The sequence below is a fragment of the Electrona antarctica genome, assembly GCF_951216825.1.
Source record: "Electrona antarctica genome assembly, chromosome: 17".
Classification (NCBI taxonomy): Eukaryota; Metazoa; Chordata; class Actinopteri; order Myctophiformes; family Myctophidae; genus Electrona; species Electrona antarctica.
The window spans coordinates 36,741,894-36,765,281 of NC_136798.1; the positions used below are offsets into that span (position 1 = coordinate 36,741,894).

At 43.6% G+C, this 23,388-nt stretch overlaps 1 protein-coding gene across 2 annotated transcripts in view; it reads left to right on the forward strand.

The window, feature by feature from the left end:
* Positions 1–23,388, forward strand: part of usta (uronyl 2-sulfotransferase a) — a 110,588-nt gene that overhangs the window by 58,474 nt on the left and 28,726 nt on the right. For both annotated transcript variants that reach the window (XM_079526976.1, XM_079526977.1), the window contains 2 exons: positions 949–992; positions 15,485–15,640. In XM_079526976.1, coding sequence (XP_079383102.1) covers positions 949–992; positions 15,485–15,640 — 200 coding nt within the window. The remainder of the gene's footprint in view (positions 1–948; positions 993–15,484; positions 15,641–23,388) is intronic.

Here is a 23,388-nt window from a genome sequence, read left to right on the forward strand (position 1 = left end):
ACACTTTATGAGGACGATTGTGAAGAGCTGTACGTATTTTTCTTCGACTGACTATATCGGAGGATGACGGTGGACAATTTCTAATGAAGCTGTTTTGGGGTTTTTTAGTCTTTTATATACTGTATATGAATTATTATATATTAATATCTATTGGACACAATCCAGCATACTGTCTTCCCGTACTGCTGGCCCGCTGAATGAAGTTCAGAGTTCCTTGCCTTGAACACTACTGTACATGTTTACCCCAGTGCTATGAGGTGAACACTACTGTACATGTTTACCCCAGTGCTATGAGGTCCATGCATTGCCATTCTCAGTTCACTATAATCTCTCTACACTTTTAAAGGTATATTCAGTGATTTGACTTAATTCAAATATCACTTCTTTTTTCTTTTTTTCTGGATAATGCTCCCTACTATAGAGTGTGCTGACCATATAAGGAGTTCCTCCCTGTCCCCAGTGAGCCCCTGGGGTCAAAAAACCCTAGTTTCAGTTTTGGTGGCGGGTGGCAAAGCCTTCATCCAATCAGGATGAGAGGGGCCTTCCTCCAATCATGATCGAGTGGGGGCGGGCCTTGGTGCACATGCTGTTGGCCTGTTGCACTTCCCCTCACTGTAGAGCGTGCATGTGCACATTTTGTTACCGGGGCGGACCGGGTGGTTTTCCAAATCACCCAAATCACTGAATGCTCCTTTAAGGTTTTACTCTATTACTTTATCGATGTGAGATTCAGCTACCCACAAAAAAAACAACATTTGACATTGTTTTGAAAATGGTCAATATACAAGCCCACTACACGCATTGCGAGTCTTTGAATTTGAATGTTCTTTTTCAACATTTTCGCCATGGCCATTTTCTTCAGCTTTCTGACATGCCCTAAATTGGAACACATTTTTTAAATGGTTGCGCTGAGAATCCTGAACGCTCTGCTTCCTTTTGTCTTTGCAGGTGAATCTACATTTATTGATGACCACGGACCTCCAGTGCCAAGGGTGAGTCTCTCTCTCTCTCTCTCTCTCTCTCTCTCTCTCTCTCACTCTCTCTCTCTCACTCTCTCTCTCTCTCTCTCTCTCACTCTCTCTCTCTCTCTCTCTCTCTCTCTCTCTCTCTCTCACCCTCTGTTCGTCCTACTGCTGGCGCTCTCTAACCTCTCTCTGATGTTCTGCCATGTGTATGGGAGCCAGGTCAGTGCAGTCCAGGCGGGATAAAAGCCCTGTTATACTTAAAGGTGGATCTACAATTATGCGTGCGTGCATAGTACAAGGATCTACAAGATTGTATGTCTGCTATTTCCTGTGCCCGTCACCGCCTCACGCACCTACAGTATGTACATCAAACATTACATAACAGATAGTTCTGTATGAAGGAGCCGTGTATGAGCTCGCTCTAAATACTAAATAGACCCGCGCCTCGGTGCTACAGTAATGCTTTGAACGCACGCACGCACGCACGCACGCACGCACGCACGCACGCACGCACGCACGCACGCACGCACGCACGCACGCACGCACGCACGCACGCACGCACGCACACACAGAGCCCTCCGGACACAGGGGCCTTGTTTTCATCCAGCTGCATGTCTATGAGCTGCATCCTTCCTCTATGCCTTCTTTCTCTCTCTTTCTGCCGGGCAGTCCGCCTTTGACCCACCACTATCTGTCTTCCTCCATGTTGTTAAACTGACATATTTACACCCCCCCCCCCCCCCCCTCTTCCAGAATAATGACATGTGAGCAAAAATATCCAGCGTGTGAATATGGTTAATCACCCTCATTCTCACACCTATCTCAAACCTTTTCATCGCTGTCTTGGAATGCGTCTGTCTGGCCAAAGTGCTTATTATAGCATCATCATAGTAGTAATTATAGCGTGTCGATGCTCAAAGCCTTTGCCACATTTTCACTTTCTGCCATTTTTGATAAAAGGCGAAATTCGAGCCCGGGGTGTTCCACAAGCCAATTATTGGAGATTATCTCAAATAATTGCTACGAGACGACTATGTATGTATGTAATAATTGGGACAGACCTATCTATAATGGCATGCCCTAAATAGAGTCACCAGGTTCCAGTGTGATGCATCCTGACGAATACCAACTCGCCCCCGCGAAAGGTTTTAATGTAGTTAACAGTTAATTTAGTATTTCCCTCCCTCTCTGAAATCTGAAATTATCTCGTATACAGATTTATTTGATTGTATAGTAGTCGATCTCTATACTATAATTAAGAAAGAATAACATGACACAGAGACGGTGACTCCTTAATTAAGTTAATTTAGGACCTTCTAGCAGTTAATTTCGTTGTATTAAACACATTTCTTCCATGTAGCCCATGTTTTGTAATGGCATGCTATTATGCCCTTGGATATACAGAGTGAACTTAACAATAATAAATGAATATGATAATACCTTTTATATAATCACCAACATGAATTATGTTTGTTTACCTGTTATCATCCTGACTGATGAACCCATTTTGGGCGGGAACCTTTTTTGGTGTTAGCATTATGTTATGCTTTAGCTATTGAAAAATAGCAGATCTACAAGCTCATAGCGCGCCACCGAGTGGCGCGCTACGAGCTTGTAACATAGCTTTTTCAGAAAACTGTCAGGATGTAGAAGACATTTTTAGAATCTGATCTCAGGTCAAAATGGGTTAATGTAGCCGAATCAATAGAATGGAGCCGACCTCATGGAAATTAATTAGATCAACTGTTACCAGTCCACCACTCACTGCTTCATATATGCACTGGTCAGACAACTGTTACCAGTCCACCACTCACTGCTTCATACATGAACTAGAAAAAGTGCCCTTCTGGGCACAGGTCTCCACCAGGGCAGGTCAGGTTGTGGCCTCCTGGTGGCGCTATAATAGGCCAATGTGAAAAGGGTGCCATTTCTTCATACGCCTTTGATGGCAATTGTATGATTTGAGGCATTTTGTTCCAAAAATGTGTTTTGCAAAAATCAACCTGTTGGTGGCGCTATAACAGGCCAATGTGAAAAGGGTGGGATATATTCCTCAGCCTAGTAAGAAAATGTGTGAAAGATTTCACGTAAATTGCATGCTGCGTTCATGATTTGAGGCTTTTGTTGAAAACGGGGCAATCTTGCAAACTGTGAAAGCCAATTATAGCCAATTAGGATGGAATATGAGATATCGGACAGATCCGACTTGAGCACATGACCATAGAGATACTGTGTAACGATTTGTGAGATTTTTGGACAGAATCTGGAGGAGTAATATAAAAAAATGTGTTTTACAAAAGTCGGCCTCCTGGTAGCGCTATAAAAGGCAGATGCGGAAAGTGCAGGTCAAAGGTTTGTCCTTAGCCTCTAGGGAGTGTGCATGCAACGTTTCACGCAGATCGTGCAGTTTTAGGTAAAAAATGTGAAAAGCTGCCTCATGGTGGCGCTATAACAGGCCGTTCTGGAAAATGTGGGGCAGAGGTTCATCGTTGGCATCCAGGGAGTGTGTGTGCAAAGTTTGGCATCGACCGGGTTAACGGTGCCGGAGATTAGCTGTTCACAGACGGACGGAAGGATGGAAGGACGGAAGGACGGAAGGACGGACACACGGACGGAGTGCAAAACATACTCTCTCCCCATGCCTTCGGCCTGGTGGAGACAATTAGATCAACTGTTACCAGTCCACCACTCACTGCTTCATACATGCACTGGTCAGACTGTTACCAGTCCACCACTCACTGCTTCATACATGCACTGGTCAGACAACTGTTACCAGTCCACCACTCACTGCTTCATACATGCACTGGTCAACTGTTACCAGTCCACCACTCACTGCTTCATACATGCACTGGTCAACTGTTACCAGTCCACCACTCACTGCTTCATACATGCACTGGTCAACTGTTACCAGTCCACCACTCACTGCTTCATACATGCACTGGTCAACTGTTACCAGTCCACCACTCACTGCTTCATACATGCACTGGTCAACTGTTACCAGTCCACCACTCACTGCTTCATACATGCACTGGTCAACTGTTACCAGTCCACCACTCACACATTCATTGCATGCATGCAATTTGGTGTTTATTTTGTGTTTGTTCTCAGTCAGTAGGTTGTAGAGATACGTGGGGGACACGCACGCACGCACGCACGCACGCACGCACGCACGCACGCACGCACGCACGCACGCACAATTTTTATTTTATTATAGAAGAATAATGAGAACTGAAATGGAAATGGGGCTTGATTAACTTCTTATTGCTAAAGATTTTCGTATTTAGTATTAAGTCCTATAAGAAATAGAGGCCTTTCCTACGCTGCTAAATCATCAGCAGACAATTATGGTTAGAAAAAAATGTGTTATGATTGGCTGTAAATGTCAAGAATGCAACCACAAAATGTACGAGATAAACCATTTTTGCCATTATGAGGAGACCCCCAAACCCACCATAAATACTGCCCTGGCGTCCGACCAGATCTCTGACGGGCTACTATTATTCCACCCAGCTGGACCTTGTATAAACTTGTGGAACACCCCATATAGCGCTGCGTTCTCTGTTGAGTTAGGAGGCCTGTTATTTACAGCTCCGCTCATGTGTGGACTGTGGACGTGAGCGGCTCTTCAGATTATGTTCTGCTCACATCTGGCCTTTGTTTGTGTGTTGTGTTGTGTTACTGTTTACTCGGAGAGGCCTGTTTTCGTGTTGGCTGCTTACCCAAACTAAATCTGAGGCGAGGTGTTATCAGTATGACACAGAGCCTGTGGCCGATTGGGGTTGCTCTGGAGAAGTCATGAGATTCCCTGACCCTGAATCATAATAGTTTTCGTGTTCAATGGGAGTGGGGGCTGTTTTTTCCCCCCGAAGTGTCTTAACCCATTTTGACCTGAGATCAGATTCTACATCGACAGTTTTCTGAAAAAGCTATGTTTCTATGTCAGTCGTTCTTCGACTTATAGCAGACCTACAAGCTCGTAGATCTGCTATTTTTCAATAGCTAAAGCATAACATAATGCCAACACCAAAAGGGGTTCCCGCCCAAAATGGGTTAATAGAAGCCATAGCACCTCACTTAGAGTCGGTCCCATTGGAGCGAGCCTTTTGAGCTGGATTTTATGGCACTTGCTACACAAAAGAAAATAAAACCACTAATGGTCTCCATCATCCCCAATTCAAGACAGAATAGGCCTATCTCACAGCCCGCTTTCCACGCCCACTTCCGGTAAATAGTGGTGTCTTTAACATGAGCATTTACACGTTTTTTTCTCTGGAGAATCTAAGTACATTTTCTAATGTAAAAATGTGACAGACCAATATTATTATGAAGCAAACAAGATGGTAAATCAGGTCGAACAGATAGAACAAACCTTACCTTGAGAAAACAAAAGTTGTAGACTTCTTAAATTACCTCGGTTAACATGTAGTGTCTATGGAGTGACGTCACGCTATCACCACTAACCCCGAAAGGGGGCGTATTTAGGGGGGCGGGGAAATTCTGTGAGATAGGCTTATAGAGCATAGCAGCTTGCCTGTGTCAGAATAATGGCTGGCTTTATACCAGGGCTAGCTGGAGCATAGCACAGTCACAGGGATCCTTAGCCCTAGTTCAGCGTCCCCCCCAAAGCAACTTTTTCTCAGTGCCAACTGCCAAGGCACCAGATCAGTCTGTTGGATTCTCCACAGTTACTGTTACCACCACACCGCCTCTGATTGAAACCAGTCACCAGTGGAACGATCACGGCTCCCGGTTTCCGGACAGCAACCAGAAAGAAAATGTGTAATCAGTCGCAGATGACATGATGATCGCCACTGCCAGTACTTAAAGTATCCTGTTGCATGTGCTTTCTACTTTGCATGTCATTAGTTTAATACATGTGAATTTTCCCAGGCATTTTGGGGAATATTATGGGGCAGTGTGTGCAGTTGCACCTGGAGCTGTCCAGTGCTGAAATACTTTCACCTTTGAGGCCTCTGCCCAAGTTGGGTAGTTGACCTGCTACAGTATATGATATAGTCTCCACCTGGTCGGACGGCCGAAGTCCGGAGAAGTTTTAATGATGCATCTTATTATAAGCTATGAAACAACATAGCGATATGATTCAGTAGCCATACATTATATCAAAATGTTGAAACTTCTTGGGGAAAAATACATCAATTTATCATTACTAAGTGTGGCTTACTTTTATTGACGAAAACAAGCTGTTCCCTATTAAGTGCTCTTTAACCCTGTGTATTGACCCAGCTCCGCCTTTTAGCACCAGCAGAGACAGAGTCCTGGCGCCACAAGCGCAACTGTTCAGAATGCAATCAATCCTGAATATTTACAAACTCAGCAGCTCTGGTGGTTATTCTGAGTTTGAAACGTACGGTGTGATCAGTCAACGTCTCATAAGGAGCCATAAGGAGCAAAAAGTCTAATACACTCTCAAGATCAAGACGTTTGTCTGGCTTCCTGCGTAGGCCTTTAAACCCCAAATACAATCTGTTGTTTGTCAGGAGGAGTATGTTGTCTAATTACACGCACCACAACTCCTCTCTCTTTTCATCCTGGCTTTTGAACATGTTACCATTAGTCACCGCAGTATCCTGGCAGTTTTGCTACTGCAGCGTATTCCCTTGTGCTCGTTAGGCGCAGGCTAAAGACTGCAGACTGCATTGGGTGCATCTGTCATTATCTCTTTCCGAATACAGGCGATGCTAATGCCATGTTTGCAACAAGCGCTACATCAAACGGTTGATGCTGATCCCCGGCACCTCTCATTATCCCATTCTCTGATGTCCCGATAAGACCGATGGGGATATGTTTGACAGAGGTTGGCTTTATTATAACATTCACATGAAGCAGTAGAGCCCGGGTTTCATCATGTGAGGGTTTTTTTTCCTTGAAAGCAAAAAGGGCTCAATCTTAACCCATTCTGGGCGGGAACCCCTTTTGGTGTTTTTTAAGCATTATGTTATGCTTTAGCTATTGAAAAATAGCAGATCTACAAGCTCGAACTTGTAGGTCTGCTATTTTTGAAAAATGGTGAAAATGTAGTGCAAATCTTTGAATCTATTTCAGAGCCAATATTTTTAACTCAACTATTTGCTTCTGGAACAACATATTTTGAGATGGGGGTCGGAGGCCAATTACAGATAATATTTGGGGTCCTTGACATGAAATATTGAGCATCACTGACTTACAGTAGAAAAAAGGTATTTCAGAAAACTGTCAGGATTTAGAAGACATTTTTTTAATTTCGACGTCAGGCCTACATGGGTTAAAGGAATAGCTCACCCAAGAATGACAGCTCTGTCGTTATCTAATCCTCGTGCCAGTTTAACGTTTTATTTATCCACACTCGGTCGTAAATGGTGCATTTTATGTAGCGCCTATCTCTGGAGCGCTACACAACGTGCATTACAGTCATTCACCCATTCACACTGATGGTGGGGGAGGAATGCATGCGAGCAAGGCATCGGCCTCCTCGCGCGGGAGCAGTTAAGTGTCTTGCTCAAGGTCACTCAAACGCAAACCAGGAACCATAAGATTCCAAGACAACCACGTCTGAGCCACTACTTGCAGATGAGAGGAGTTTGCCAGCGAAACGTCTCTTCTACAACAGAAGTGCAGTTACCTCACACATTTATGTTTTGGTGTTTCAGCTGCCATGAGGGTTAGTTGATAATGACCGAATTTTAACCCATTTAACTACTTTAACCCATTCAGGCCTGAAGTCCAAATAAAAAAAACGTTCGCTCTGAAAGAATATATATTCAAAGATTTGTGCCGCATTTTTATGATTTTTCTAAAATAGCAGACCTACAAGCTCGTAGCGCGCCACTCGGTGGCGCGCTATGAGCTTGTAGAACTGGTATTTTTCAATAGCTAAAGTATAACATAATGCTTAGTTAAAACACCAAAATGAAAGCATATGTAAAAACCAAACAGCTCTCAGAATAGTTGAGTCATATGAGTCATATTATGTGTTAGTTTAGCAAGCATGACAAGAATGTCCCTGTTACACTTTACACTCCTGAAACACTCATATAAGGTGTATGAGCACATTGTTTTAGCAATTTCCATTTATATTTCTCAAAAATCCTTCCTTTTATCAATTATTTAGCTACAGCACTACCAGAGTAGTTGGATGGCTCATCTCTAGTGCACTTTATTGCAGTAATCCGTCCCTTCTCCATGTACGAAGGATCTCTTTCAAGGTTCCAAGGACCACGTCTCTCTGTCTCTCCGCTCCGGGTAGGTAGGAGTATAGGATGAATGAATAGACGGGCCATTAATAACAGGAAGTGTTGAGAATATCCTGCGTGCCCTGAGTTGAAACCTCAACATGCCGTCCTCCGCTTTAGCGGGGGATGATGGGTCTCTCGGTGACAACAGAGAGATGATGGGCCTCTGGGTGACAACAGAGAGAGGTGAACTCGGAGCAAGGCTAAGTGAAAACAGCAGAGGAACCTTTTCCGAGGAAAGCACATGTTAGCCGTGGCATGCGTACAGTACAGTACAGCGCATGGGCTTCCAGGAATCGCAGCACAATAGAAGGGAGGGAGGATGAGGGTGTGTTTGTGTGTGAGGAGGATGCGTGATGCCTGATGTTTGGCAGATTTGGACACATTCACAAACTTGCCATTAGAGGTTTTGCGGACTGCAGTCGAACCACATAAACAGTGGTGTAAAACCTCAAACTATATTCTGGTCGGTCTCAATGGTGATGATTGATGATGTTGTTAAACACATGAACCCTGGGCTAAAGTGTAATGTCCCAATTCTAGGCATGTCATAATGAGCCAACATACTGTATTTGGCAAAGATACTGTAGCAAATCTACAAGCTCTACAATTGAGCTTGTAGATTGTAGATTGTTGGGGAAAAAAGGAGGGGACTGATCCCATCTTATAATGAACATTAGTGAGGATCAATAATGAAGGTTTAAAATGAGCGACGTGCTCCTTTAAAATGACATTGAACTGAAAGTTCAATTTGTAAAAAAAAAAAAAAAAAAAAAGAAAGAAAAAATGATTAGTGTGGCTGATTGTCTGTGGGTTGGTACATGGTATAAATACAGGGCGGGGGTGCTTGAAAGAAAAGGAGATTGAGAAAAAGAATCAAAGAAGAGCAGGGAGAGCGCTCATAGCGGTGTAGGGAGCGTGAGACTTGAGCGCCTCAAAAGTGCGGTTCCAGTCCTCTGCTCGATGTCTGCTGCAAGCCTGGATGGCTGGCATCAGAGCTGCAAATACCACAGCACTCTGGGACCCTGGGAGAGCTGAGACCAGGTGTGATCAATATGTCTGTACACGGACAAATAGTGTCCGTGTCAAAGACTTGGTCTTGTCCGTGGCACATTTTAGATTTTCTTTTTTACACACCATTAAGTTCTTATTTTCCAGTTACTGAATACCAAGTATCCAGGTTTTCTTCAGAATATATATGACACTAATGGAACACTAAGGGTCCGCTAGTAGGCCCGGGCTGGCCTAGCGGTCCAGGCAGGCGCAGATAGTTCTTATAACGGCAGTGGCTGCCCCCCCCCCTCGGCTATTAGTTTGCATTGCACAGTGTGCTCAGTGCGCTATTTCCGAACACGCCCATTGTGTCAGTGGGTGCTTCAGCCCTCAAGCACTCCCGGATTTGACGCCACTGGGTCCAGGCACCTAGGCTGGTAATCCTAGGACTTTTGCTGCACGTCACCCCCCTATCTCTCTCCCCCATTTTCATGTCACACTAATCTATCAATAAAGGCATAAAAGGGCCACCAAAAAAAATCTAAAAATCACACCCGTATGAAGCTCTTATCATCATACGTCATCATGCATCATTTCATTCTGGCCATTCACATCCTATGTCCAGCTTTTAATGTTTGTGTTTACACTATGACGTAAAAATGGCCATTCATTATCAATGGCATTTAATGTTTGTGTTAGGACAAGGTTTGTGTTTACACACACACTAAAAGCTGGACAAAAAAAGTCCACTAGTAGTAGTGGTACTCAAAATGTATGTTTTATTTGCAAGGACACCCTTAACTCTGTACAAATGACCTGTTATGGTAATTTAGGGCTAGCTCTTTGTGTTTATGTAATATTATTGACCACCCATTTTTTTTATGTCCGTGGCAAGGTTAATTTTGACATAAATAATAATAATTTCCACCACAAGCCAACATGGCGATGACCTTTCTGTTTTTTTTTTGCGGCTTTCACCTTTTTTTTATAGAGGGACAGACAGTAGGCTGACAGGAAATGGGGGAGAGAGATGGGCGGGGGGGGGGGTGACATGCAGTAAAGGCCGTCGGGATCGGGAGTCGAACCCACGGCACACTGCCAGACTCGGACTACCGGCCAAGGTGCCTGGACCGCTGAGCCACGGCCAAGGCCTGGCTGAGACCATGCTTGGTGGAAAAAAAGAAACTCTTACATAATGCATTTTTTACAGAATGAATTGAATATCGACATAATCCACGCTCAAGGCAGAGACATTACAAATAATACCGACAGTGTGCAACAGAAACCTGAGCTCGGCGCATTCTACAGGACGAGAGCATAAATAGTGAGGCTGCTGTTTCAGTGTTGTGTTGTCCATGCCAGCAGGGGGTTGGACACACACTGATGCCCAAAAAATAAGCATCAAGGCAAAGTTATTCTTGTTTTTTTCTACAAGGTTATTATTTTGTAAGGATACAATCGACTGTTGGAAGTTGTATTTGTTCAATCAGTCATTTTGTTATCCTGTCAGTGAGGAATGGCCTCCCACAAATTGTGTTTGTGTTTCATCAGACTCGTTAGTTTGACAAACGAACGAAGTCTGTGATTACACTTTGCAAATGATACGTGCGGGAATGTTGAACTATATGCCTTATCTAGAACAAATGGCGTGATGATGCGTTGAGTTTACTACTTTTTTTGGAAACTTTGTCCAAAATAGGGACACCGCGGTTAATGTGGTCAACATAATTATTGTTTATTTAATTGTTAAATTGTGATATTAGCAAACATAAATATTCTCTGAACTCCTCCCACATCCGCTGCTTTGCCTCAATTTCGGCAGTGGCTGCTGCCCTTATGCCTCCAGAGTATATATACACACACACACACACACACACACACACACACACACACACACACACACACACACACACACACACACACACACAGTCACACACAGTCACACACACACACACACACACACACACACACACACACACACACACACAGTCACACACACACACACACACACACACACACACACACACACCAGCACCACCACCACCACCACCACCACCATGGTATCATTCTTTTGTAAAGCTACCCAGGCTGAATCGTGCCGGTTTAATCTCACCAGCTAATGATTCTCCATCCCTCGCCTTTAAAGCTGGAGCCACTGAACAGAAACATGGTTTCCTGTGCCAAACTGCTTTATCAACTAATGACTTCCTGAAAAGTATTACAGTGTTTCCAGGAGGGGAGGGGAGGGGGGGGGGGCAGGAAGTGTACTCCTGATAAAGCAGTGACGCGTGTGCCCATCGAGACATGGCACCCTTCTTCTCAAACCTTTTTTTGAGTCTGACCCTGAGGGTCCCTGGGCCCCACTCTGAGAACCACTGCATTAAATCCATCGATCGCTTTTATTTTTTTATCTCTTTATCTTCTCATTTTGTTCTCTGCTTGGCTCTGGCAAACAGCCAGCGAGGCCTTAACTGTTTTGTTTTTTTGCTGAGCTTGGGTAAAAACATTCTGGCTTTTAAAATGTTTCATCCGCAAAGACGTCCCTAAAGGCTCTTAGTTTATAGCACCTTTTTTTCTTTGCTCTATCTCTGCCCTCGTTTAGTAATGATCCATATCCTGGTATGAATTATGCATATGTTTGACCTACAGAATGTAGAGAAACCCTAACCCACAGACAATCAAATGTACCGCAACGACGACAACAAGCCTTCCTCGGTGACTGAGTCACTGAACACATGGTGGTGTCAGGTTAGGGGGGAGTGCTTGTTTCGTGTGTCTCTGCATACTTCCTCATTGACTAATGCTGCATTTAGTGAGGCTCTGATTGGCGTTCAGTGTGTGACCTTGTTTATGCATGCCCTAAAGTATTCACATTTTAGCCCCTCCTATATTCAGCTATTAACACAATCGGTGCCGGGATTCCTTCAAAATAGTAGCTCTGGGGTGCCGGAAAGACATGGACGCTTTTACTCTGAAACCCACGACCCGGAAACAATCCGCTAAAAAATGTTGCTTTACATTGCTAGCTTATATTGCTATCGTTTTAATTTATACGATATATGATCCAAAAAGCGTTCATATTTTGCGGGAGAGACGGATGAGGAGCAGAAATGAAGCGCTAGTATATCGATCAGTTCAACACCACGGAGAGCACCCTGGATTAGGAGAGACGAGTCATTATTTCTGCCGCGCTAACAGCTAAGTCAACGGTAAACTAACATGAGCCCAGAGCGTAGCATACGGTAGCCGAAAGGTGAACTGACAAATAAAAAAAAGGAAAAAATTCAGAATATTCCTCTCTCACCCGGTATCATTGACGATGCGCTAGGACGTCTACAGACGTCGTATGCACCCCTCGGTTCGATTCCCTATGACGTTTCCACACGTCCTATATGTGTTTATATATGCCCTACACAAACATTAAATTCCCATTAACAATGAATGGAGAATGTTACGTCAAAGTGTCTGAGCAAATAGGCATAGTATCTATTTTACGTCATGATGATGTACAATGATGAGCGCCCCTCACTTCACACTTAAGTAAAAATAATGTACCAATACTGCAATATAGAAGTACTCTACAAGCTCACAATGCGTTGCGATTAAAATCTACAAAGTTACTAGTAACTCAAGTTTTCAAATAAATGTAGTGGAATAATAGCACAATATTTGGATCTGTGATGTACAGTAGACGTAAAAGTATTGGAAACTTGAAATACTCAAGTAATGTACAAATAGCTCAAAATTATACTTAGTAGTATAGTTACTTTCCACCACTGGTTGCATGCCCCGTCAGACCAGTTTTCAGTGACTGAATACTAGTCTGAAGATGAGTTATAAAATTACAGTAATGCTTTGGAAACATGCAGAGAGCAGGTATAAGCTTCAAAAATACATACAAATCAAAAACAGGATTTCTTCCCACATTAACCACTTTCAACCTGGCGTCCCTATTTTTTTTTGGGGGGGGGGGGGGGGGGTCCATGTCAGCCCCGTCACTTACCTACTTACCTGCCTATCAAAGGGGTCAAGCATTAGCCCAAAGTCCCAAACTAACTCTTTGCACATGTGTTGCCAGTCAGACTGCAAGCCAGCCAGCAGATCCGTCTCGACTCCTCCGGAGTCCTGACGGCAACATTGTGTGCCAGATATACAGGATTCCACATCAGCAAGCACGGCCACTATTCCAGGCACAGGAACACTTGACAGTAATTTATCACCGAAGCATTTCTCCCCATTATTCTTTACAAAATAGGGTTCATTTAAGGAGAGAGGGTTTTTCTTTTTTTTTCTTTTAACCCATTCTGGGCGGGAACCCCTTTTGGTGTTTATAGCATTATGTTATACTTTAGCTATTGAAAAATAGCAGATCTACAAGCTCATAGCGCGGCACCGAGTGCCGCGCTACGAGCTTGTAGGTCTGCTATTTTTGAAAAGTCTTGAAAATGTGGCGCAAATCTTTGAATATGTATTCTTTCAGAGCGTTTTTAACTCAAATCTTTGCTTCTGGGTGGCGCCTTGACATGAAAATGTTTGAGAACGACTGACATAGAAACATAGGGTTATTCAGAAAACTGTCAGGATTTAGAAGACATTTGTAGAATCGTACTCAGGTCTAAATGGATTAAGGAAATGGTTGTTTCTTTCTCTAACAGAGCAGATCTCTCGTTCTAAAGAAAATCTCTCCAGTATATTGCAGATCTCTAAATTGTCTCACTTTCTTCCATTCCTTAATCCCCTCTACTCCATCTCCTGCTGACCATGGGCGACTGTGGCTCAGGAGGTAGAGCAGGTCGTCCAATGATCCATGGGTCGGCGGTTCGAATCCCGGCTTCTCCTGTCTACATGTCGAAGTGTCCTTGGGCAAGACACTGAACCCCAAATTGCTCCCGATGTGCTGGTTGGTACCTTGCATGGCTTCCGCCGCAATCGGTGTATGAATGGGTGAATGTAATGCACAATCTATGTAAAGCGCCTTGGATAAAGGTGCTATATAAATGCACCATTTACCATTTACCATGACACCGTCTCCCATTATCTGTCCCTGTTGTTCTCGTAAAACCTTGTATGGATTCGTCTTCTCACAGGGACAGTTTTGTATAGCTAGCATGTCCTTTAGGGGTGATTGTCAAATGAGTTAATTCTTGTCTTGTCATCTTCATACCAAAACGAGGCTCGCGGCCCATAAACATGTCCATGCACAACCTCCCTTTCCTCGTCTCTCGTAGAGACAGAGATTTATTATAATTACTCCAACTGCTCAAAGCAAGGCAAAGTTTAAGCTTCCATTGAATCTCTGACTAATACCTACGCTAGTTAATGAGGTGTGTGGATGTGTATTTGTGGGTGTAAGTGCAACACGATTTTTCAATAGTGCATGGAGGCTAAAGTTGCTGAACCACCATGTAATCTGTCTAGTGAAATTCAGTGGAGGTAAGCCATACTCTGTGGTCTGTGGACGTTAGTGGATGTGTGTGTGCGTGACTGCGTGTATGTTCAAAGGCTACTAGGCCTACTGTATGTGGAGTCTTATTAGCCAAATGGGCAGCAGCTGAGGGAAGTACACAGTGGACTCCAGAGTGAAATGGTCTCTGAAGATCCAATGAATAGTGGGGGGGGGGGGGGGGGGTGCAGTCTGTCAGAGTGTTTTCCTTTTTTTCTCATTTGATAGGTAGGCCTACAGAAAGCACTACGAGAGCAGGCAGGCGCGTCAGCTACACTCCGTTACTTAACAAGACATCTGTCTATAAGCGCCAGACAGCTCTCTTATTATGTTAATGTGAATGGGCTCCTCATAATATACAATAATTTGCATTGTAGTGACTCGTGACTCGAGTGGACTTGGTGGGGGTAGAGTCCCGAGTCCCTTTGTCCGAGACGAGACCGAGTAAATGAAAATGTGGACTCGAGAGCGGACTCGAGACGAGTCAAGGACTCGAATAACACAACACTACCAATGATTTTTACTCCTGCACGTATTTCCTCCCGCTTTCCCTCTTTGTGTGTGCCTACATAAATGGAAGGGACAGCGTGATATTCTGGCTTTCCTTCCTCGTCATCATGCAGTAATTGGTTTCAGCCGCGGTGCCGCTGAATAAAAACAACATGACACACAGCAGTGCACACGACAGTCCAATACGCAACACCTGCGGTTTGTTTTGGCTCGACACATTCCACTGTCTCATTATCCCACTCTGTTCTGCTTTCTCTTTCTTTCTTTCTGTGTGCGTGCGTGTGCGTGCGTGCGTGTGTGTGTGCGTGTGTGTGTGTGTGTGTGTGTGTGTGTGGTGAACATAGGTGTTGCCGTTCCCTAGCCAGGTGGTGTACAACCGCGTGGGGAAGTGTGGCAGTCGCACGGTGGTCATCTTGTTACGGTTGTTGGCCGAGAAGCATCAGTTCAACCTGGTGTCGTCGGACATCCACAACAAAACCCGCCTCACCAAACATGAGCAGGTAAGATGGAGGTGCAGGCAGGCCGGGCTGTGGTGGGGAAACAGTACTCAAGCATCAATACTGCAATGTAGAATTACTCTGTTACAAGTAAAAGTATGGAATTCAATATGCACTTGGGTGAAAGTGCAAAAGTATTGGCTAATTTGGCTTCAATTATGTACCCAAAAGTAAGTGTGCATTATCATCAGCAGAATTCAAGTTAGCAAATGTGTAATAATCTTTTGAAAATAGCAGATCTACATGTAGATTGGCTATTTTCAAATGGCCGAAATGTGTATAGGGCTGAAGTGGTTACTGTATGTTTTGTAATAATAACCAAAATCTACAAAGTAACTAGTAAAAATGTGCCTCTGAGATCGATGTAGTGGAGTAGAAGTACTGAAAATTGGACATACTCAAGTAAAGTAAAAAATACCTCAACATTTTGTGGTTACACCAAGGCAAACGGCTCGCAACAAATACATACAAAATGATTGTTGATCACTGTGTTCACTCTGAGGCCATGTCTGTTTGGACTTTGGAGGTAGTCAAAACATTTTGAACATCATGATAATAATAATAATAATAATATATTGCATTTTTTGGGTCATTCATTATATAGTTAAACAATAGTCGTGGCGTAGTGTGAGCTTGTAGATCAGCTATTCGTCGTATGATAAGTGTAGTGGTTAACTTAAGCCCTAGAGGTTAAAACACAAGTTGTGGTGGTGTCACCTTTCTTCCGATGTAAGCAGGGGAGCTCCAAGGAAAGAAGGTTGGGGAAACACTGGATTAGTTTATCATGATGCTCATGATATGGCTCTAAGGAAAGTCAGTTCATTTCCAGGCACGTTACGTAATCATACACTTCTACACATTTACGCTCAGGGGGCTGCCAAGTATAATAAAACACAGTATCATAACAGTCTGTTCCACACCACCTACCTTCGATGCTACTGACACCTCTATGTAAGGCATTAGTTCTCAACATGGAGTTCGTGGACCCCCAAGGGTCCTTGAAGAGGTTCCAGGGGTCCCCAACTAAAGGATGGATAGCTACGAACGATGTAATCAAACGGTTGGTCTATAGACTAATACATAGCTGTCCTTTCAATAACAAAAAAGGTTGAGACTCACTGTTAAAGGCTAAACTACAGGCAGCCAAGCAGACATGTAATATTCTCAGTATAATTATATACAGAGTAATACATGCAAGTCCAAAGTTTGAATGAACTTTTTCTTGTTCATTGTTGTTTTGAGTATTTAACTGCCTGTGGACATTGGACACAATAGTAGCAGGAGCACTTGCAGCATGTTTGACTTTTATTTGGTCTGAGAACAAGTCAGAACTTGGAGGATCTCCCGTTCATTTTTATTTTATTTTATGACATGAGTGCAGGCTAGAGCTGCTTTCGTTTAATAGACCGCAGCCCTTCGAGACACAAACAAATGCCAGCCTGTGCCAGTGGAAATGCCAATGCAAATGCCAACACGGACGAAGCTTCGAAGTTTCAGTGTGTTGAGGAATTAAAACACTTAATCTCCCATCTTGTCTATTTCTTCCACTATTTCTGGAACAGATATTGTTTAGTAAAGTTGGTAAATAAAACTTTGTTTTCCAGCTGAAAGGAGAGCATGGTTAGTCGACACTGCCGACTAACCACAAAGTGGGGTCTGGGGACTCCCAGGGGCCGTTGAGAGTTGTCCAGCTCCATGACTTAATATATGTGTTTAACGACTGTAAACCTTCAAACCTGCCGCTCGTGAGCGTTGTCTATTGGGGACCCTGGCACAACCTGTTTTCTGGTGCCAAATACATATTAATTTCACCCCCAAATTGAACCACTGCTCTACGTTTGTGCTGAGAGACTGTGTCCAGTGATCTGGCCTTGTCATTTAACTCTGAGAGTGTGAAAATGTATACTGGCAGGTCCTTCTTTTTTTTTACACATCACTGTGTATTTAGCCGTGCACGTGTAATGCCTCTGTGAAAGACATCTCCCATGAATCCTGACACATTTGCTGTAGTAGGACCAGGTCCGTGTGCATTGATTGATTGAAATATTTATTAACAGTTTGCAGAATTACAGTACATTTCGAGCACAAACTCAATATAAAGGCTGTGAGTGGACGACCCAATTAAGCATTACACTTGTTTACAACAGGGTCCACCATGTTCAATTCATCAAAACATTTAGAGACGTACAAATAGACACTTCTATATAGACAAAGAACAGAACAGGAATTCATCATAATGGAGGTAAAAAGGGAAAAGAAACATATACAGTGAGGGAAAAAGGGGGGGGGGGGGGGGGGGGGGGATTCAGATTTTACGGGGGCCAGTTTCGAATTGCGGCCGTCCGTAGGTGCCCTTTGAGAGCGGTTTTGAAGGAGTCAAGGGATTCGCATGTCTTAATGACTGTTGGTGAAGGAAGTGAGTGACTGTGTGGGAGTAATGCAGTTATGGCCCACATCCGCCACAGACGCTGGCCTCGGTGCCCAAAGCGCACTTTAGGCCATACATTGGCAACTGGCGGCCCGGAGGCAACATGTGGCCCCTACCTTCACTTAATGTGGCCCTCAGGTTAATATCAGAATACTGATATATTATTGATTTCAGCTAGTTACTAGTATTACAATTTAATTGTCTTCTTTTTTTTATGTCCAATGTATATTTGTATTTAGTTTATAAAGTTAACATAACTATAACTAAATGCATTGGAAATTTAAAAAAAATGTTACTTTTCAGGATTTAAATAAAAAAAATGAAAAAGAAGATTATTCTGGATTTCAATTCAACTATAGCAAACTATACGGAAAAGTCCTTCTGCACACCTACAAAGGACAGGTGCGTCGGATAGCAGGAACTGATAGGTAGAAAAAAGAGAATCCCGCAGACTTCAGGCTGTTGCCTGATGAAGGTCTGACGACCGAAACGTTGCAATAAAAACCAACCTAAGTGAAGACAGTGTGCGGGATTCTCTTTTTTATACCTATCAATTCAACTATAGCAAAAATAGCTGATCTACAAGCTCAAAACGCGTCGCAGTGTTGAGCTTGTAGATTTTTGCTACGACAGTATGTGTACGACAATGTGGCCCTCTGCAGTGAGTGTGGAAATATAGTGGCCCTCTCCATTGTCAAAGTTGCCCACCCCTGCTTTAGGCGTAAGTTATTGTAAACTACTATTGAATGGTCAGCAGCAGCAGCGCATGCTAAACATGCATTACCATTACCAAGCGATTTGATTAGATGTTAATTATGCTATGCTAATGTGTTTACCCATTCGTCAGACTCTGAAAGGCTGGCTGCGCTGATCAAGACAGAACACTTTTAGATTAATTCCCAGGATATAAAACATCTCTGTAAACGGCTTCATGCAAGCCTGTCCAGTGTGTGTGTGTATGTGTGCGCACGCTCGCGTGCATGTATACAGACAGTCACACACAGTCTGTATAAAGTCTGTATACATGCTTGTGTATGTGTACAGACACACATGTGCACGCACACACACACACACACACACACACACGTTGTTTGTCTCTCTATGAGTATACACACACACACCCACCCACGCACGCACGCACGCACGCACGCACGCACGCACGCACGCACGCACGCACACGTTGTTTGTCTCTGTATGAGTATATTGACTTAGGCAGACACACACACACACACACACACACACACACACACACACACACACACAAAGCCTAACATTAGTTTTGGTTCTGGCTTGGCGACTACCACACTGGACCGTCCGGCTGTTGGCTCTCCGAGTGGCCTGCTAATGGGTTTGCCCACAGTCTCTGCCCTTTGCGTGGGTTTCCAAACAACAAAGTTCCCTTCTTGTCCAACATGCTAACTGCGGGTCATCGAAGATTTTTCATTGAGGTCCAAAAATCGCCTAATTGCCAATCCTGGCGCGCATGAAGAAAAGATTCAGAGAAAAACGCTGCTAATGATCGTGGTTATAACGGGAGTGAATGGAGGGGGAATTTTTGGATCGCCCTCCTTCGCGGAATGGTCTTGTCTCCTACGGAAACAACACCCGCCTACGGTTAGTATAATCGAGGGTCGTCGAGGGTTGTACAGATTGACACTTTAACATAAATTGTGAAAGGCGTCATCGGCACGGAAATGTTGGAATCACGATTAATGCAGATTTTAGTTTTTAACATTTGCTTAGTGTCTTTGTTGTTCATTGTGCTTATGAGGTATATCTTTGGCCTAAATGCCCTGATTGTATTGAGCCTGATGGGCGAGGATGAATGGTGAGGAGATGAGGGCACGGTGCAACAACTGACCAATTAAGATTTTAGAATGAATTGACAAGTTTCACATTTAAATATTTTGTGAAACTAAACTAAATTAAAGGTTTAGAATGTTTTTGATGAATTGTGCAACCGTAGCTTGTCAGAACAGATACGTTAAAGGCTCGTCTTGAATGAAAGAAAGAAAGAAAGAGCGACTCTGTGTTTGCTTGTTTACGTGTGTTTCTGTTTCTGCCCTCCCAGAGATGGGATGTGGATGTACTGCAGCCTTGAACCTTGTGTGCCTGACTGTGACTTTAAGCCACAGGATATGCAAACATTCAAAACGGTTTGGCTCTGGTCAGCACAAGCAAAGTCTTCAAATAGCTACACCCTACTACTGTAGCCATTCCAATTGGCTCTGAATCAAGATGAAATAATTCAGTCCAAATGAAGAAGAAGAATTGCTTTGGCTGCAAGGAATGTGTAGTTGGTTAAATCTGTTCTAATTTATCCATTGACCAAATAATATTTTACCTAATTCTTACAAAGAATGTTCTGGCATCTTTCTGGCACTAGAGCTCTTCACGGGTCCCCCAAAAAATGGTGCTGAACGCACAATTGATCAACAAGTGCATATTGCGGGTATCACACACGGTCACACACACGGTCACAAGTCTTTTTGGATCCACTCAGGTATTACACATAATGATAAACAGACCTGAGTTCCGACACGGCCCAAGTCATTATGAACAAAAACACAGAACCGACCCGTACGGTTCCCGGGTGCTGTCGGGCGTAAAGAGCTCTACCAAGTACACAGTAAAATCTGGAGTGGTCATTTCACTCTCGGTCCATGTCCAGATGTCCCCTGGTGTGGTGTCGGTGTGCATAGTTTTTATCTCCACGCCAAAACACCCCTAAAGGACATGTACAGTAACCCTTTCTTTGCTAAATAAATAATAAATAATAAAAGGAGCTTATGCACATGTATACATTTGATCCTCCCGAACTCCACCAGAACACGAGCATCCACAGAAAACATCCACACGGAAATATCAAAGGCACCGCGATGAAAACAAACAAGCCGGCCACTTGCTGATTGACTGTAACAGTTTGTTACAGGGGAGCACTTGTTTTAGTTCAACTCGACGTACCTGCGTACTTCCTCATTGATTTAAAGTGATGTTTTAGTGAGGCTCTGGTGTTTGGCACGTGATGTCACACCCTGTCTAACCTGCGTCAAACCTCGATTCAGTGAGTGAGTGCAAACTGTATGTAGGCCAGATCATTATTTGTCATAAAACACAATACAGTTAGTATCAATGCTTTGGAGAAACTACCAGGATTTTCATGCAAAGCCCCAGAAAGACATTAACCAAACAAAAACATGATTTTGTGGGTGGTGGGTCTTAACCCTAGTTTTCACCACTACACCAAACTAGATCTAGATCTATCTATCTATCTATCTATCTATCTATATATATATCTAGAGGCTATTTTCGACCAACATTCGCCCCCCAAAATAGGCAGGCTAGGGTTCATGTGGTGAATTTAACACTTTAGATTTGACTGAGTTGCAGGGGCAATGGCCATAATAATGTTCTGTGGGTTTACTCTCCCTCCATTTCTCCCTGATGAGCCCCGAGCATGCCGTGGGGGCAGTTTGTTCAGGAAAGGCGTGTGTGTGTGTGTGTGTGTGTGTGTGTGTTGGGGGGGGGGTTCAGGTATGCCTGGAATCCCAGACTATCCTCCGCTCTCCTTCTCTGGTTCCCTCTCTCCTCCCCACCCTTGGTAAATGGGAGTTTTGGGGGGAGGGGGGGAGGGGGCTGTTGGGGAAGGGGGTTGGGGTCACTAGACAGAGCAGAGGGCTGGTTCAGAACAGTAGAGGGTGTGTGGGCCTTCCCCTCGCTCCTAAATCACTCCCTCTCACCCAATGTGTTTAGGGGTCTAGACACCCCCCCCAGAGGGGAGTCTCTGGGTGAAATTGGTCTGGCCCAAGGGGTGTTAAAAAGCAATTGTTAAGTAAAACAAAACATTTGCACACAATTATTTGTAACTTTTTGTACGTTCTCCTAGCTATGTTAACACTACATGGTTTTACAGTGGACGGTGTTTAGGAGAGAGAGCCACAGGGGTGAGTCGAATTCTACGACACTAATGAAAAGTTTGACAGCTTATAATTTGCGTGGAGGACGGAGCGAAAGTGGTGGAAGCGGAGAGAGTGGAAATGTACTGAGTTTATAGAGAAGAGCAGGAGGGGTACGAAGCCCGAGATCTAACTGGGCCCTCAGATAAACTGACTTGTGTACATAAACATGTATACATATTAGTGTTCCTGTCCAAATAGTCCGCCTGTGACGTAACAGCTGCCCAACGCGCGGTTTATAGAGCAGCACATTCAGACGGCGCTGGTCATTTCAGCCAGGAGGGGAAAAGTTTTCTATTTAAAGAGTAATCTAGCTTGTGCTTATAAGAGTACAGAATGTGAAGCGTTTCATTCCAACAGCAGCTAGAAATCCGCCGGGAAAGAGGCAACTCTGAAAATGATGATAGCGTGACATCAAAATAAAAATGATGGCTTTGTTCAAAGAGGATGACTGATCATCTGAGTCTCAGGTCATTATTCTTTTACGGACTTGATCAGTGGTTCTCAACCTGTGGGGCCGATTCCTTTGGGGGGGGGGGGGGTCCCCACGTGACAGTGAAGTGACAATTTATGGACTTTCACTTCTTCTTTTTAACCAAAAAAGGAAAAGAAAATGAAAAGCCATTCAAAAGTAACCATCAAACTATACAATAAAAACTGGTCAAACATTGGCCAAATTGTCAAATGATTTAAGAGAATGTGAATATATCCACATTGCGAGGTGAGTGACCTTGTAGATTTGCTATTTTCACAATATTTATCTGTGGAACAGAGTCAAACTAAATTTCTAAAATTCTTACAAAAGTGCTTGTCAGGGTGGGGGGTCCCCAGATCATATATGATTATTTTGGTGGTCGCAAAGGTTAAGAACCCCTGGACAAGATCCTCAAAATGTTTTTGCTGAAATGGCAATAAATTGAGCTTTGGAATGTAACCCTTCATATCCTTGACGTGAAGTGTAGAACTGTGGTAAAGGAATTGATATTCATGGTGGGGAATGGCCATGAATTGAAGCACTTTTCTCAGATGACTCACAAATAGATTGAACCGATATTTATTATAGAATGACAAAAGTGTGGATATAATATCTCATCTTGGCGTTCGGCTCTGCTCCATTTTTCTCCCTGCTCAGCACAATTAGACAGTCATCATTAACCCATTTTGGGCGGGAACCCCCCGCTACGAGCTTGTAGGTCTGCTATTTTTGAATTTTTTTGAAAATATTTATTTCAGAAAACTGGAGGATTTAGAAGATTTTTTTTTTAGATTTCGAGGTCAGGCCTGAATGGTTAAACATTAGATACATATACAATAACAACAAGCCCCCCCATGGGGAACAGAACCGATAGCAGAGCCCACCGGGTGGT